Source organism: Agrilus planipennis, unplaced genomic scaffold, assembly GCF_000699045.2.
Source record: "Agrilus planipennis isolate EAB-ADULT unplaced genomic scaffold, Apla_2.0 scaffold40, whole genome shotgun sequence".
NCBI classification, from domain to species: Eukaryota; Metazoa; Arthropoda; class Insecta; order Coleoptera; family Buprestidae; genus Agrilus; species Agrilus planipennis.
In genome coordinates this window covers 1607558-1624983 of record NW_020438938.1, presented here as the reverse complement: position 1 = coordinate 1624983, position 17426 = coordinate 1607558, and the positions used below count along the sequence as shown (strand labels likewise).

The 17426-nt window shown below is 35.1% G+C and overlaps 1 protein-coding gene across 3 annotated transcripts in view; it reads left to right on the top strand.

The window, feature by feature from the left end:
- LOC108735393 (titin) overlaps positions 1 to 16995 on the top strand; it is a 74010-nt gene extending 57015 nt beyond the window's left edge. The window contains exons 9-13 of one of the 3 annotated variants that reach the window (XM_018467336.1): positions 3176 to 3469; positions 14607 to 14909; positions 15124 to 15423; positions 16575 to 16699; positions 16811 to 16995. In XM_018467336.1, the coding sequence (XP_018322838.1) occupies positions 3176 to 3469; positions 14607 to 14909; positions 15124 to 15423; positions 16575 to 16699; positions 16811 to 16933 (1145 nt within the window). In that variant the 3' untranslated portion in view covers positions 16934 to 16995. Of the gene's footprint in view, positions 1 to 3175; positions 3470 to 14606; positions 14910 to 15123; positions 15436 to 16574; positions 16700 to 16810 lie in introns of all 3 variants that reach the window. The other 2 variants (XM_018467337.1, XM_018467335.1) reach the window with 2 other exon arrangements.
- The last annotated feature ends 431 nt before the right edge of the window (positions 16996 to 17426 follow it).

Here is a 17426-nt window from a genome sequence, read left to right as displayed (position 1 = left end):
TCAAGTAGGAGAGAGACAGATGTCGAACGCTGCCGAACGCGGAGGCCGATTGTGCCTCTTTGTCGCTCGTTCCGCGCTCTCGCTTGCACTTCAAGCCTTAAATGGAACGCCTCAGAGCGACGTAACGCCGCATGAGTCATGTTTTTTCGTGCGTGCAGTCGGCTCCATCGAATTTTAAGACGTTATCACGTCAAAAAATTTAAGGAAATTTGACACTTGAAAAAATCCAATCCTCTTTTGTATATTATCTCTATCCGTGTATCATTTTAATCAAGACCAGTTACAACTTATATATTATGCAGCAAACAGTGGCGTAGTGTAAATTTCTGCCACCCGGGACGAAGCCTTCCTATTTCCTTGTATATTTTTTATGGTATAGGGACGGGACCTGGTTGGTGATTATATTAGTAATATTTATTTATTTATTTTTATGATTTGGTAGGTTGGTGTATGTTCGAAAGCAAAATGCACCTTCAGGGATTCCCCCAAATAACTGATTCGCTGTCATGAGTTGTTTTATGATTACGTCAAAAAGATTTGAAAACAATATGAAGGTACCAATGTTTGCGTAAACATGGGGGTGGAGGGGGTAAGAGATTTGCTTACCTTTGCTGACAAGGGGGTTAAAATTACTAAAACTTTTTTCCATATGACACAAGAACAAACTGAAAAGCTCAAAACCCCAACGCCAAAACACGACACTCTTAGTTTACTTCAGTCCCTGAAGAAGGTAACTTTGTTACCGAAAAGTGCTTCGAACAACTACAGTGTCGTGTTTTGGCGTTGGGGTTTTGAGCTTTTTTGTTTGTTCTACAACAACCGCCAAAGTTTTTCCAATCTTCATATATGACACAAGGTTTGTAAATTACAACAACATAATTAATTTCAATTCAAAATGTGTTAATTTACCATATTTAATAGGAACAAACGCAAAATTAAGCATGTATATTTGCAAAGGTCTCACAAAACTTACTTCATTTACTTACATAATTCAGAATAGCAAACGGATTTATTTTGAGGATTCATCTCAGGATTTATGAAGAATTGTAAAGGTTTCTGTTCTTCAAATAGCCATCACGACCTTGATCTTGATCGTCAGTATTTAATTTTCGCTAGGAGTATATGTATTCTTTCCAAACTTTTGTAATGTATTAAGGTTTGTGCATCATTTTGCGGATGTAATCGAAGGTACCTGTCCCTATCATAGAGTGAACCGTTAGGGTCTGACCATTCGACTTCTAGCGTTTGCTATTTTGACTATGAAAAAATGCTGTTTTTATGTCTAGATACAGGATAGATGCTTTTTACAGATTTTTAACAACACAAATATCTTGGAACTTTTACGAGTCTAGACGGTAATGCTTCTTACATGATACAAATATTAAAAATTGGTACAAATACTAAGAAATTGGGGCATCTAAAATTATTGCAAGACGGACCTGATTCTATCTAATACTTGAAAAATATTTTTTACTTTTTCGCCGCCCCGGGGCCCATGGTCCCCTCTGCCTCCCCATCATGCTACGCCACTGGTAGCAAATGCGTTTAGCTACCCTTGTAATAAATACGGTATTGGTGTAAATGCTTTGTTAACGTCCGGCTCCCTAGCACTTGCGAAGCCCCTGACAAATGTTGTGGGCGTGTATTCCCGCGTGCTACAACGAAATTGATCACAGAAAACTTTGTTTCGCTTCGAAAAGTTGGATGTTGGCCCCAGCTCGGTAGTCTTGAGGGTGAATTAGATTTTTCGGCTGGTAATTATGATCCGAAATGGACTTACTTGAACAGCACTTTATTAGGTTCTATTTCACATTAGCGAAAATATATCATATTAAGTAGAAAAGGAACGTAACACGTCATAGATACCTACAGTAGGAATGATAATAACAACAGATTTGTGATTTGTCGTCATTTGATTGAATAAACTCTGTTTCTGGGGATCAAAAATTAGTTTCTTACACAGCTAGCATAAGAATTAATTTCAATGCCAACACATTTTCCATTGCACCATTAATTATTTTGCGTTTAATGCTGATTTGTAAAAAAAATATATAAAAAGTCAATACAGTTGATGTCAATACACCAACGCATTATTTAATTGGATAAATTAAACATTGAAATTAAAATTTCTACATAAAAACATCATAATCAGTTATAGAGACATGTCTAACTAATTTTATTGTGTGGAAGCTCCGTTTGATTTATTTTTATAGGGTGATTTAGCTTAACTGAATCCTTATCATGCTTTTCGATCAGTTGTGTGAATAATAGGATAATTGTAGTCTGCAGTTGTGTAATATTTTAAACTGTTCACATTGTTAATTGCTGAGATGACGAAATGTTGCCTACAGGCAAACGGACGAGTATATCGAAAGATCATCGAGGAGATTTTATCCTTTCGGTAAATAGAATAGAAAATAGGGTAAGTTCTCGGGTTTTCACAACTCTAACAACTACCGACACTATTTTCTTTAAAATTCATGACAAGCTCGCATAAATAACAAAAAATTTCAGCATTTAAGACAATTATTGTATGGGTTAATAGAAAAATTTGTACGAGACCAATACTAATCCTGATACAGTCTTGTTCTTGATCTTACTCTACTTGCCACTAAATACAAAACAATTTTATTTTTAAAAGTAACAACTACACCATAAACCATAAATAGATGGAATGGTTTCATTTTTCAAAAGAAAATTTTAATTTTATTTGTTTGATAGATATTTTGTATGGATATAGAGAAGGAGGTAAATGGGGCTTTTATATTTTGAATAGTATCTTGCAGAAGAAAAAAATGAAAACTACAAAAACAAAACAGTTAACTGATGTGTCTAATACAAATATTTAGATAGTCGAAAAGCGAATGTAAATATATTCCATGATCCATGATATGANATAAATAAATATTAATAATTGCGCCAATAAGATTCTGTCCAGTTTAATCCAACCTGTTATTTTGCTCGCTGGATAATTGCCACTCATTTTCTCCCAAAAACTTAAAAGATCCTGTTGAAGCTAGTTAAAAAGGCAACTCAATAGTCGCTAGTAAATTGATTTTTTTAAAAACTGGCAGCCGAATTTGTAATAAGTATAGTTTAATAATTGTATAAGGAAATAGTAATATGAAAAGTTGATTTTTGAGTTAATGATGTTGACGCGTTATTGTTTTTACAGATTCTCCGATATGTAAACAAGAAAAAGAGGAGCTTTATGGTGCTTTAAAGCAGGAGACGGTGCTTTTAAAATGTGAACTGGACGCTAATCCAAACATTGTGACCTTTCACTGGACATTCAATAATTCTGGTGATCAAACAGAAGTGCCAGCCACGAGGTTTACAAGCGAACATGCAACCTCACGACTCAACTACACACCCATATCCGACATGGACTACGGAACTCTCTCCTGCTGGGGAGAAAATGCTATCGGCCACCAACGATCCCCTTGCGTCTTTCAAGTTGTAACAGCAGGTAACACCACCTTTTGCTATACAATTTTATTCAAACGCCTTAAATCGAAAATTGCACTTTTGTCAATTACTTGCAAAAACCACTCCTCAATTTATAAAGCGTTTTTATTTATTTTCAATGCAAAGTAATTGTACATACTTTATTTCGTAATGATTGGGAAGTAAAAATGTAAACGGCCATGTAATACTAAGTAAATACTAAAGTAATTAATTAATAAGTCTATTGGGATCCGTCAAATGGGAGGAGCCCAAAAACATGGCGCCGATTAGGGAAAATTTATCGTAGTTCCTATAGTGTACCGTGCAATTTCCAAGTTTTTAAATTACGATAAAATGATAAGTATTAACACAGTATGTGATTGGGCTGTCACAAAGCCTCGGAAAGGAAATTTCGTTGTAGGTGAGCGTGTTTTTAATGCCAATCACATTATAATTTTCGGAAATAACAAATCCGGAGCAACAGGCGAACATGCAGTTATATACAGAGCTGGAGCTACAATATAGAGAAGTAAATATTAGGAAGGGAGTCAGACAGGGATGCATACTATCACCGCTACTTTTCAAGACGCCAACAACATCATTAAAGAAGTACAACTGTAGGGATAGATATACAGGTGCAAAGGATTAGTATGCTTAGATTTGCAGATGATATAGCAGTATTAGCATCTAGCAAGGAGGAGTTAGAGATAGCTTTAAATAAAATGGAAGCGGTATTCACAAAACAGTATTATATAAAAATAAATAAAACTAAAACAAAAATACCTGTATAGAAGGGAAGAAAAAAGTAGGGAAAGAGCGAATAGAAAGATAGGAAACGAAAAATTGTGACTGATTTTAGGTGTCTAGGAAGTCAGATAAGTTAGGATAAAAGGAGTAGCAGGAATATAAAGCAGAGGATAGCGCAGAGACATATTAGAGGCATAAACAGGAGTTAAGAGGAGTAGAGGTAGACCTAGATTAGGTTACTGTTCGCAAATAGTTAAGAATGTCGGTTGTTGTAATTTTGAGGAAATGCGATGATTAACTCAGGTGCGTGTTCAACCAATCTTAGGATTGACGACCTTATGGTGATGACTTTAAGCAAAGTACCTCGATAATGGTTGGCTGATTTGTTGTACAGGTAGTTTAAAAAAATTCAAGTAAAACATTCGCAGTGTTATCGTTGAATTTTCTTAACAAAACAGAGCTACTTTTTTCCAAGTGAAGTTGTAGTTTTGTATGAAAACAGAAATGAGAATGAGCAGCTGTAAATATAATGTAGTAAAAGTGCACTGGTCGGGTTAGAGGTGCACTTGGAGCTCGTAACAGCCTTTTTCGCCTGATTGAACATAACCTTTAACCATCTCGTACTTTGTATGTTCGATGACGTTATAAAAAAGTAACCCGCTGTAAATTCGTACGTGTTTTAATTAATATTGAAGAGAAAGGATGCAATAAAATGCAATAAGGTCGGTCGGTCGTTCGGTCAATAAAAGACTGGCCGAATAATACTTAATAAAAACGCCAACTTGGATTACAATGCAGTGGGTTTTTATGTTTTATGTATGAATGCAAATTTGAGTGCACAGACAACGACAAAAGAGAGTCACTTAAATCAACATCTTAACTTGACTGCAAATTTATGTAAAGTCGACAAAATGTATGAGAGAGAACCCGAACGAATTTATGTTTATAAAATTCCTGCGCTGCCCGATTTGTTTCCTGCTGCCTCGAATATTCCTCCCAAGTTTTTTGTGCCTTTAAAGTTCCGTTCTCGTTTCTAAAATCTTAACCGTTGCTGCGCCGTCGGGAAGACATTCCAACTCTATAAAGGAAACCCGAAGAAAAAGGGAAATGAAACAAAAACTCGAACGAGCTTACATTGTTGTCGAAACATAAAACGCCAAACGTTCTTCTACTATACAAGTGGGGCAAAACGTTCACGAATGTCATCTATCCAAAAATATCTTTCTGACAACTGTCCTAAACTAACTCAACGAACTCTCAAAATATATTGAATAAAGCCTAACACCCCCGCTTCAAAAACTCTAAATTGCATTGTCACTCTTTCATGATAGTATTTAATAGAACATCCCTACTATGTTTAGGGTTGACGTGCAAGGCACGAATCAGGTTTTGAGGCCACTGTGGTACTATACTAAAGGTATAGTAGAGACGATTAAAATTGGCATATTTCCATAATTGTTTCCACTTGAGAACTGTAGTCATTTGTTACATTTTGAACACGCCTTTATTAATTTAGGAAATGCTTCATGAATAATACAGACAAAGTGAAAAGAGACAACCGAGTAATAGTAAGCGGTACAGCAGTTACACATTAATCGGTTTAATGTTATTCCTTTTTCTTTATTAGTGTCCGCTGCAATTCCTACATGACATCTCTTTTCTATGTTTACGATTTTTTCTACAACGTCTGACGTGTGTAAAAGTAGGCGTTCTGCAGCAACAGCTCTAGCCTATTTAGTAAGTTGAAAGAAGAAAGTAAATGCGACTGTTTTACTGCTTAGAAAAGAGATGTCAAATAGGAATTGCAGCGGACACTAATAAGGAAAAAGGGATAACATTACATCGATTTATGTGCAACAGAAAGAGATGCGGTCAAACAAAATTTGAGCTTGTTGTCAGCATCGGGCTTTAAAGAAAGGTGAACATTTTCTGAAATTTAGGAACGCAAAGATATAATTCCAACCAGGCAGCCGGTCCTGATGTTTTACGTACCTAAACAATCCCTAACCGCTGCACCGCTTCCTATTAGTCGGTTATCTCTCCTCACTTTGTCTGTACTACTCATGAAGCATTTCCAAATTTAACAAGTGGAAACAAGAAAAAAGATACGTCCATTCTCACAGATAATTTACTATGGATTTTACAATTTTGTTCGTCCCAACTATACTGGTGTCGAACCTTCATACCCGATGGCATCTCTGCGACCGATCCCACTAAATGCCATGAGAAAAAGTCGAAAACTTAGTAAAAAATGAATGATAAAGGTTTGCAAAGGTAGTCTCGCCCGTTACATTTTTCAAAGGAGACCGGGGTAGCTGGCCACTATAGCCTTATTGAGCTTATCTCAATCTAGCGCCCATGGGGTCCGCAATGGGAAAGCCGTTCATAACTAGCAACTGGTGTATAATACATCTGAAACATTTACACAAATAATTAATGTGTTTTCTGATGTTAACTACATATATTTTCCTGATCAATTGCATGTATAAACTAATTGAAAACATAAAGTATATCATATTATTTTTCGTTTCTAGTGTGAAAATACATTAGGTATACTTCGTTTACTTTCTGTAGTGATGTGACCTTCAGTTTGACCGGCGCAGAGTAGAAAAGAACAGCACTAGGTCAGAAAAGGAAGGAGACAACTCTCGGCCAAACTCTTAACCGGTGAGGGGCGTATAATCCGTACAGTACTGCACGGAAAAATTGACCATTTCATCCACTACAATTGTATTGCTCAAATGTGCTGTTATTGGTACCAATTACTATTGAAAATATCAACGAGATGTTTATTTATATTTGAAGACATATTAAAGGTTTTTACGCTAGTTTTCGACTCGCACGACTATTCATGATTGAACCAAACGTTTGGCAGGTACTGTATGAAAAAGTATGTTAAATGAACAACAATCGAGAGTATAATGAACTTTTTTCTCCCTACCTACGATTTTGCCAGCGCGCATCAAAGACATTGGAAGGGGCACATCGCTAGAGAAAGTAAATGAAGTATATAACAAATGCATGCTAGTGTATTGTGCAATACAGCGAAAATAAGCCTTACTTACGATTAATCAGAAATAGAAATGCTGTTGTAAATAAGTAACGAGTTCAAGAAACGTTATTGTCAGTTAATTTGAGCAATTCTATTCTCGTCTAACTGGATGTGATAATGAAAAAGTTTTTTCAAAGCACGAAATTAGCGTAAAGAACTTAACACTGGCACCATCTGATTTGTATTCATCAAAAGTCGCCAAGAGCTGAAGGAGGACCGGGAGCATAAGTAGACTAATGGATCGCAATTAATTGGAGTTTTAGCAGTTCTTGCTGACAATAAGCTTTGAAACTCCGCATCCGGAATACTAAACTTCCTGCGCTCATACTTTTGAATATTCCGAAGCACAAAAATAAATTACTTTCACTTAATTAAAGATCCGTTAAAATGTGCTCGCCTTTCTCCTGAACACAGCGGTTCACTTGTGTATGAAGGGGTTGGACCCCTCGATTAACTATTCAGAATGAGTTTTATTTACCTATCCACTAATATACCCCGTTGTAAGGATTGTAAATCACAACAACGCGCAGGACCAAACACCTTAGAAATAAACGATTAGTTTATATATTAGTTTTACATTGATAATACCTTTCTAATGTATTCGCAAAAGTGAGCACCTCAGCAGCTCTCTCATTGTTTTCATGTCAAAATACTATCAGCAAACACAGTCAAGCAATAATGCAAGTACTATACCTTTCATTTGATACCACTCACAACTACATACGGGTAAGGCAAAATATTAACCGAACACAGAAATTAGGCACTCATTTGTTTATCGGAATTTTTTGTTTAGATCGAAAATACATTATTTCAGCCACTTCTAGCTGATAAATATCGCCTGTTTCTCTGAACTGTCAAAATCTTCATCCTTCACCTCTCAATACCTTTGTTCTTTATTTTTCCATATCATCCATCTGATGTAATGAATTAACTTAATAATCCACCTTGATAAAGCTTTCGACCAAAAAAGCGATACAAATAAATAATATTTCACCCCTTTTGACTGCTTTTAATTAAATAAATATTATATTCATATGTTTGCTTCTCAATTATCCCTAAAAAAACGATTAAAATCTTTAACTAGTTTTTTTCTTTTCGTTAAGTAATGTAAACCATCAGGACGTAGATGTTTCTTAAAAATTAATTCACTTCCTTGCTCTTTCGTTATTAAATTAATTCTTCTTGTGATACACATGTCAATTAGTCTTTGGAGAAGGGTCTATAAGGAACAGTTTTGGTCAGCTTTTAGGGTTTCACTTTTTTTTTTAAAACGCAATTTTCACAAAATGTTTGACCTTTTTTCCTTCAGTCAAGTTTTCTAAAAAGTGTTCCCCGGTGGATTCCGACATTTACCCTCCAACATGATTCTCGCCACCATTTTTTTTTTACGGTATTAAATGGAGACAGTTTAAACCGTCGATTAGACCACTATCCATTATTATTATCATTATCATTTTTAATATGTCTAGAAGAAAACGCCTTAATCGAAAATAAAAATTAAAAACGTATTTTTTGGACTTTCAGAATTCTTTAGAATATGTTAATCAAGGTGATCATTGAAGTGGTATTTTAAAACGTTAAAAACAAACTTCGAGCAGTGTAGTATGATTACTAGTACCTACCAGTTCTTTTTACATGCACTTAGGCAATTAACTAATGGATGGATAATTTCTTTAAAATTCATGGAAAACTAATCCTGCAACTATTATAATATGTAACCGTGAACATAAGCTCGAGTTGCTCGTTTGAATTCAGCTAGACGACCAGTTCTTGTTACATCAAGAAATTAAAGAGTGTTTCTAATACTTCGCAAAAGGGCCTCAGGAGAAAAGTTACCGCAAGACGCGAGACGGAAATACTCAACTTAAGTTCCTCGAAAATGTTTTAAAAGTGAATTTCAGCTGGATTACGTAGAATTTTATACGAAGAAAAATATTTAGACTAATGGCAAGAAAGATGAATACCCCACCTCATTCATCAATCTTTACTTTCTTCTTTTGTTTTGTTTAAAGTGTATTAAAATGATTTATCACTTAGAGTCAATGTATTAATTATTGTAATTTATAATTGTTGTTAAGTATCTGAAATTCTTATAGATGTCTCTTCGTTTACTTTCTCTAGCGATGTGCCCCTTCCAATGTCTTGGATGTGTGCTGGCAAAATTGTAGGAAGGGAGAAAAAAGCTCATTATACTCTCGACTCTTGTTCATTAAACATACTTTTTCATACAGTACCTGCCAAAAGTTTTGTTCAATCATGAATAGTAGTGCGAGTCGAAAACAAGCGTTAAAGCCTTTAATATGTCTTCAAATATAAATAAACATCTCGTTGATATTTTCAGTAGTAAATGGTACCAATAACAGCACATTTGAGCAATGCAATTGTAGTGGATAAAATGGTCAATTTTTCCGTGCAGTACTGTACGGATTATACGCTCCTCACCGGTTAAGAGTTTGGACGAGAGTTGTCTCCTTCCTTTTTTAGCCTAGTGCTGTTCTTTTCTACTTTGCGCCGGTCATACTGAAGGTCACATCGTTAGAGAAACTAAACGAAGTATAACTATTTCTCAGTTTTGTATTTTTCTGTGTAAAGATCTGAAAGGGCCATATGTTATTCATATCAGTTTTTCCATTTCTATGAAGTACCAATTTAAATAATTAGTAATATAATTGTCTTGACGTCAAAAGACCTGTCCAGTCTCATTATTAAGTGAACCTCTTTGTGCTGTAACACTCATATACATATTAATTTCCATTAGATAGTTCAATAAAGAACAAACCAAATCAACTATGAAATTCAACGTTCGGTTTAACAATATTTCCTATTAATAGATAAATTGTTTGTTCATCGTCGCAGTGGCTTCGATATAACAAAAGATTTTTTTATTACACCATCGGCAGTCGTAAAACTTCTTCTTTATTTGTTTTTGTGCTTTCACAGAGGACAGTTTATGTTGCAGTTATTAGGGGAAAAATCCGCCGTGGAACGTGTAAAAACTCTCAATCATGATAAAACAAGTAGTTAAAAACTTCTGTTTCGATTAGTAGTTTTCAAGTTTATGACAGTTATTAATTATAACGTAATAATAAATTCGTAATAAATACGTGTAATAATACCAATAATTTTGAATAAGAATTTAATCAACAAAATAATATTTCATATTATGACCCAAATAAAACAAAAGTGTTGATACGTAAGGGTAATAAAAATAGGACCAAAATTAATATAAAAATAGAAGACGATAAACCAGAAAAAGTAGCTGATTATCGATATTTGGGGGTTAGATAGTTAACTGAAGACGGAAAAGCACTAGAGATATAAAAAACGAATAGCGTTGGGTCAGGTGATTGTATATAAAGGAAAGTCACTTTTGGGCTCAAGATTGGTCAATTCGGAAATACGAAAACAATTATATAAGATACACGTTTGAAACATGGAGTCTATATGGTTGTGAAGCGTGGACGATGGGTCCTACGAAATGGGTTAGAAATGTTTGATGAGTTTTAAGTGAATTTGTTTTAACTTTATTAAAGTATTTTTCTCTTTCCTGGACAATAGTTTAAACATATCCATGAAAATACGTTGTGGGTATACTTCATTTACTTTCTGTAGCGATGTATCCCTTCCAATGTCTTGGATGGACGCCTGAAAAATCGTAGGTAATGATAAAAATGCTCATTATACTCTGGAATCTTGTTCATTAAACGTACTTTTTCATACAGTACCTGCCAAAAGTTTTGTTCAATCATGAATAGTAGTACGAATCGAAAACAAGCGTTAAAGCCTTTAACATGTCTTCAAATATAAATAAACATCTCGTTGATATTTTCAATAGTAATTGGTACCAATAACAGCACATTTGAGCAATACAATTGTAGTGGATGAAATGGTCAATTTTTCCGTGCAGTACTGTACGGATTATACGCCCCTCACCGGTTAAGAGTTTGGCCGAGAGTTGTCTCCTTCCTTTTCTGACCTAGTGCTGTTCTTTTCTACTTTGCGCCGGTCAAACTGATGCTCACATCGCTACAGAAAGTAAACGAAGAATAGTTCTTAATTAACGCATAGTATAGACAGCTTTCTCTGTACATAAAACGACTTAATAACTTAAGAAACGTTAAACTGCCTTAGTTGCTCATTTAACCAGTTTTGATATTTGATATCAAATGTTCTATTCCCAATATTTTTTGTTCGTGGTGTTTTTTTAAAAGGTTTCGACAGTATTTTATAAGGTTGAGGGTCCATTTCAAATAAAACGAACAAACATTTTCCGGTTTATTGGAAACATAAAGATACATTTGTCTTCCATCATCCGTCTTCCGATAACGCGTGCTTTTTCTAAAAACCGATTCCACCGGATAATACAAATTGATCTGCTCATCCCCTTGTCACTTTTTAGCCACACGAGCAGATAAGAAACCACATAAGAAACGTAGTCCCGCGGGTGTCAGCACAACTTCCAAAGCTTGACAGTGCTGCCTCACGATCGTCTCAGAGGATTGTGCAATCCGAGACCCAAATAGAAAAAGGACAACTATAAAATAAAAGATTAAATGGACCGAACAATAGATTGTCTGTAGGTCAGTGTTTCAACCCGGGAAAAAATTCCTTTATACATAACAGAGATAACGCTAACTGAAGCTGGCGATATAAATATATATTGCAATTTCCACAAAATTTTTGGGTCATCATCATAAGATTTTCAGTCCTACATCTTTAGCCGTTTACGAACAATAATCTAGTCTAAGACTACCTCTACTTCTCTTAACTCAATTTCGGCCTGTTGTCGATTCCCACAACTTCCTCTGTTCTCCCACTCTTTCTAATACCTCCTTACCTGACGGACACAAAAAAGGGATTTAGTTTAATAGCGTGTGGTACTTTTTTATTGTTTGATACTTTAGTATTGTATGAAAAAAAATTAAACAAATATACTTGTATGCAAGGGAAGAAAAAGTAGGGAAATAGGTATTATAAAAATAGGAGACGAAAAATTTGAAAAAGTTTCTAATTTATAGTAGAATGAAGTTATATAGTTTCTAATTTATTTAGGATGTTAGATAAGTCAGGACGGAAAGATGGAAGGAGCATGAGCAATAGAGGATAGCGTAGGGTTGAGTTGCCTTTAAGTAAAAGAAGAAAAGATTAAAGAAACAGCAGTTAAGTGGAGTAGAGATAGACCTAGATTAGATTACTGTTTTAGGGAAATCCGAAGATTAGCTCTAGGTAGGAAAAAACGGATGTGCGTGTCCAACCAGTCTTAAAACAGACAATGATGACTTTAGTTTTACATTCATACTCCTGATGATGCCACAGCAAGGTGAAACGTACATAGAGTAAATAAAGAACAGCATTTTGAAACTTCTATAACTGCTTTTATCTAAATCTTACTTCAACTATTGTTTATTTTCTCGTTGACAGTTCAATCATTCGATAAAAAGTTTCAAACTAAAATAAACAACTAAATAATGATAGATAGGTACCTATATATGAATTAGACTAGAAGTATATTCTGAAGTGGTTGCATTAAAATTGCAAAACTGGTGAGTCATTTATCACAATAAATATCCTTTTATTAAAGTTTCCTTTTGATTAAATTCGAAGTGTACCGTATCATTATCCCTAAAAGTTCGTTTGTCAGTAAATCGTTTTATATAGAATAGCAAGCGAAGTGGAGGTTGTTATTATATTGTAGAATATTAATGTTGGAGGCTAAATTACAGGACGAGTTTTTGTACGTATTTTAAACAGCCAACGGCTGTCGAAGTCCTTTCTCAATTTAACCATGTATGGGAGTCGTAAGCTCTCCTATCCTTACCGTTTACATTCATCATTCCAGTTTAAGTCATCCGCTGTCACGGATGGAAACAGGCTGCTGGCTGGCGAAAATCATAAAAACGCGGGACTTCTCCTTGAAAAAGGACCAAATTTTATCTGCCAAGTCCTTGGCGTTCTTCGCAGCTCTGCGAGGAAACTTAGGACCTGTGATTTATCACCTGCCATGTCATTATTCAAATTGAATATATCCGTTGTTTTTCGCATTTTTTCCCGTGTATAGATAAAACTTAAGGAATGATTGATAGTGGATACCATACAGACATTGTAACCCTCCTACGGACCGTGGATGCTGTAAACTCGCGAGGATAATAAATCCTCGAAACAATTTGCATTATTTTTCATCTTAATAGACTTAATAACGCTCCGCTGTGGTAAAATTCAAATTCGTATTCGAAAACTCCATTAGCTTCTGCTTCTTGACTGCCTGTTACATTAACTTCGACCGAGCATCGGCGACGTCTTTTACAACAAGAATAACTACCATGTTTTGTCTTAATTCCATTGTCTCGGAATCGGAGAAATGAATAGGAAATTCCTTAACTGAATAATTAAATAAAATTAGTACTAATACCATAAACGTAATTTTACTACCTAAACTCAACTATAAAATAACCCAAAAATTAATCAAATCTTCGCGTTGGTGAGAATATTAGTAATTTAGGTTTTTACATTACTATTATTGACAAGGAAAACTAATTAGAAGTGTAGTTTTGAAATTGGAAAGATTCTTTGCAGAAATATAACATTCGAGAAGGCATTTGACTGTGCGAGATAGCGTTCTTTAGAATGAGACAAAATATCGTTGGGCAAAAGTCAAAATATAATTTTAGTTTGGACTTTAGCTTTCAATGAGTCTTCTTGTCAAATCTGCTGATTAAAAGCTCATTAACTTCCTAGACGGTTCCATCTTCTTCTGTAACGTTTATGTCAGCCAATAAACCCAAAAGATACTACAGTAGAACCTTGATAACTTAAACCTCGATAACGTAATGACCTCTATAAATTCATAAAATTTTGTGTTCCCTTCCCCTCGGAGTCCAAAACCTCTATTACTTAAAATATAAACCATCTATAACTTAAACGGATAATTTGGTCTTCGCACCTCAGTAAGCAGTGAAAAGTGGTTTGAATCGGGAGAAAGTCTTCTATGTAAAAGACGAAGAATTGCTGAATTTCCTAATTTAGATAAATGCTTGTTGTTTACATGATTTAGACAGTTTAGAAATAAAAACATTAGTGTTAGTGGACCTATACTAAAGGAAAAAGCTGAAGGGTTTGCTAAGTCACTGGAAATCGATAGTTTTAGATCTTAAACTTAAACCCTTAACAAGTAAAAACCTTAATAACTCAAATTATTTTACGTTTCCCTTGGTCTTTATCTTATCGAGGTTCTACTGTAGTAAAACTAAAGACGTCGGTCGTGAATGCCTACATTTACGCAGTTCTTACCTTGATTTTATCAAATTTTTGATAAATTAGGTCTCTTTTCCAGCACTTTACGATTTTTCCTCTTTATTTGCAGGTAGACCGTATCCCTTATTAAATTGCACGGTTATAAACCAAAGTTCGAATGCGTTAGAAGTTGAATGTGTGGAGAGTTTCGACGGCGGTCTGCCCCAGAGCTTCATCATGGAAGTTCTAGAGCTGCCGTCTCTCGAGTCTAAGCTCAACGTCACGACGCACAAGGCGCCTCCGACGTTTTACGCGGAAGGTCTTGATGCAACCGCAAGTTACAGGATATTAATGTATGCCGTAAATGCGAAGGGACGGAGCGACCCAGCAGTGATTGATGCGGTAACCTTCAAAGGGGTTGCCAAATTCACAGGTAATCCTTTAAACACCCTAATCGCACTTGATGTAATTTTCGCCCTCGGGGATTCAGCGTTAAGCACCCGAAACATCTTCGTATGATGATACGAAACACAATTTTTTTTAAATACTTCTTAAAATTGAAATGTCATCCGAGAAAAAATGAAGCAAGAGCGTTCAAATTGTATGCGTCTGTAAGAGGAATAATAAAATACTTATTCCGTTTTCAGGACAGGCGTCCATGACCATGAGTCCGTTATTCATGGGACTCCTGGGCACTGCAGGAATATTAGCGACAGGCGTTTGTCTCGTATTTGCGGCTCTATGCCGAAAACATTATACGAAACCGTGTCACCGATCCGAAGGTGTTACGAAACATATCCCGATGGAGGCTGTCATGGCTACCGACGATTTGGTTGACAGTCCTGTCACAGACCACAGGGGATCCGCCAACTTGGAGCCGCTGTTCGCCGATTCTCTTAAGAATATCGTAGAAATAACCGACCCCGATATTATAAGGAATCAATACGGTAATGGGATAGGTATTGTGCAATTTATGTAATGTTCATGACTCTTCCGTTGGTAGTGCATCTTGCCGCGTATCAAACGTTTTTTGCAATTTGATCTTGCTTATTCGGTCTTACTCTTGATTTTGCTTATATAGTCTACAAGAAAAGAATATATTAAAGTTGCTTCACATAGTTTAACTCATAAATTCACCGGAAGCAATAATTTTTCGTTAAGTTTTACCACTCGGTCTTGGTTTTGGTCTTCCATTTTCCCAAGTATGAATGTAGGTAACAGCTAGGATACATATTATTATACCCAGTGTTTATGTAGATATATATTTCTATATATATATATGAATATATGTGCGTAAATATAATTGTACCCTAAAGTTTCCAGGATATAGAGATTAAAGATCATTCTGATTCAAGTTCAACTCGGTTGTCTCTCGCAGATAAACTGCTAATTCTGGGTCGAATTATCGCATACATTAGGGGGTTGCGAAAACAAAGGAAACCGGGGGATGAAAACGACTGCAGCATGTTAAAGCCTTTCATCCGCTTAAGGTCCCACTAAATTTAGCAAAACTGCTTTCATGACCTGTCAACCGAAATTAATGGCTCGTTCTATAAATTTCACTGTTTTGCTCTTTCTTTAAAAATGTCACCTTATGAAATATTTAAATTCATGTATATTTTGTATTTTCATCTATTTTCCACCTCTAAAATCAATACCCGTCCTTTTAACAAGAACGTTACGATGAAATACAGTGGATTTCGGATATAACGACGACAAAGGGACCACTGTAATTTCGTCGTTATATCCGGAAGTCGTTACAGGCAAAGGGTAAAGAGATACAGACACGTATATATAATTTTCACTATTTTTCAATTTTGAAACTATTTCCGCCTTTTCTTTTTCGAGTTTAATGTACACCTATTTCATTATCTTATTGAGTCAGTTTCAAAAAATTTCATTAGCTTAATTACATTTTGGTCTTGAAAACCAAAACCTTTTAACAGTTTAATTTTCCTCTATAACATTCTCGGATATAAAAACCAAGGTTTTAATGTAGTCACAATCTTAGTAATAACCAAACCTATAAGTCTAAAACTACTGGATATGTTTGGATTTCTACCTAATGTCGATAACATTTCTTTACCGCTCATTTTAGAAAGAAAATCCAGCCAAACGTTTACAAAAACATATCAAGAGACTGACTCAAGAGTAGCTGAAGACGAGAACGACGAAGAATTCAGGTTTCTAGCCAAAGAAAACGTTCAAAGTCCTAACAAAAATGTAAGTGAATACTTGTACTTTTATTTCAATTCGTTACCTGTGGTTCTGTCACGTCACCGTTGTTTACGTGTAATTCAATGCTTTGTGTTCACTTGAAGTTTTTAACTTCAGATTTATAAATCACTACAGAGGTCCGTGCGAACGCCTTCGACCATTCAACCATCCTTAGCGCAGAAATACAGAGGTCATGAAATAGTTACGACTTCTAATCGGATACAAGAGAGCTGTATCTAAGTGAATGTGTTTGTATTGTTTAAAGTATATTTGAACGTAATAAATTTATTCCTGTTTCTTTTTGTCGATAGATGACTTTATTATTCTATCACTCGATATTTCAGATTCCTTCAGAAACTTCTCCATGTCCTTCTGTTAGTTACCGTTTCCATTTTATTTTCTCTTTTTAATCTCTTCTATATCTCGATCCCATTTTCCACCCCTCTTTATGACCTCTTCTTTCTCATCCCCCTTTCTTTTCTCTTATTTACAATCCTTACCATAAATGATGAAGCTCTTTCCTAGGTTAATACAGATTTTTTGATTCTTATTATTGACAAAATTTCTGATTATTTGTTATTATTTTAAACGCAGTAATTTTTTTTTATTATCCAAAAAAAAACATATTAGAAGCAAAATCAGAAGTTAAGAGGGGCTAAAGTAGACCTAGATAAAATTAATTGTTTGCAAATAGAGATGTAGGTTACTAAGTGGGAAGATTGGCTCAAGATAG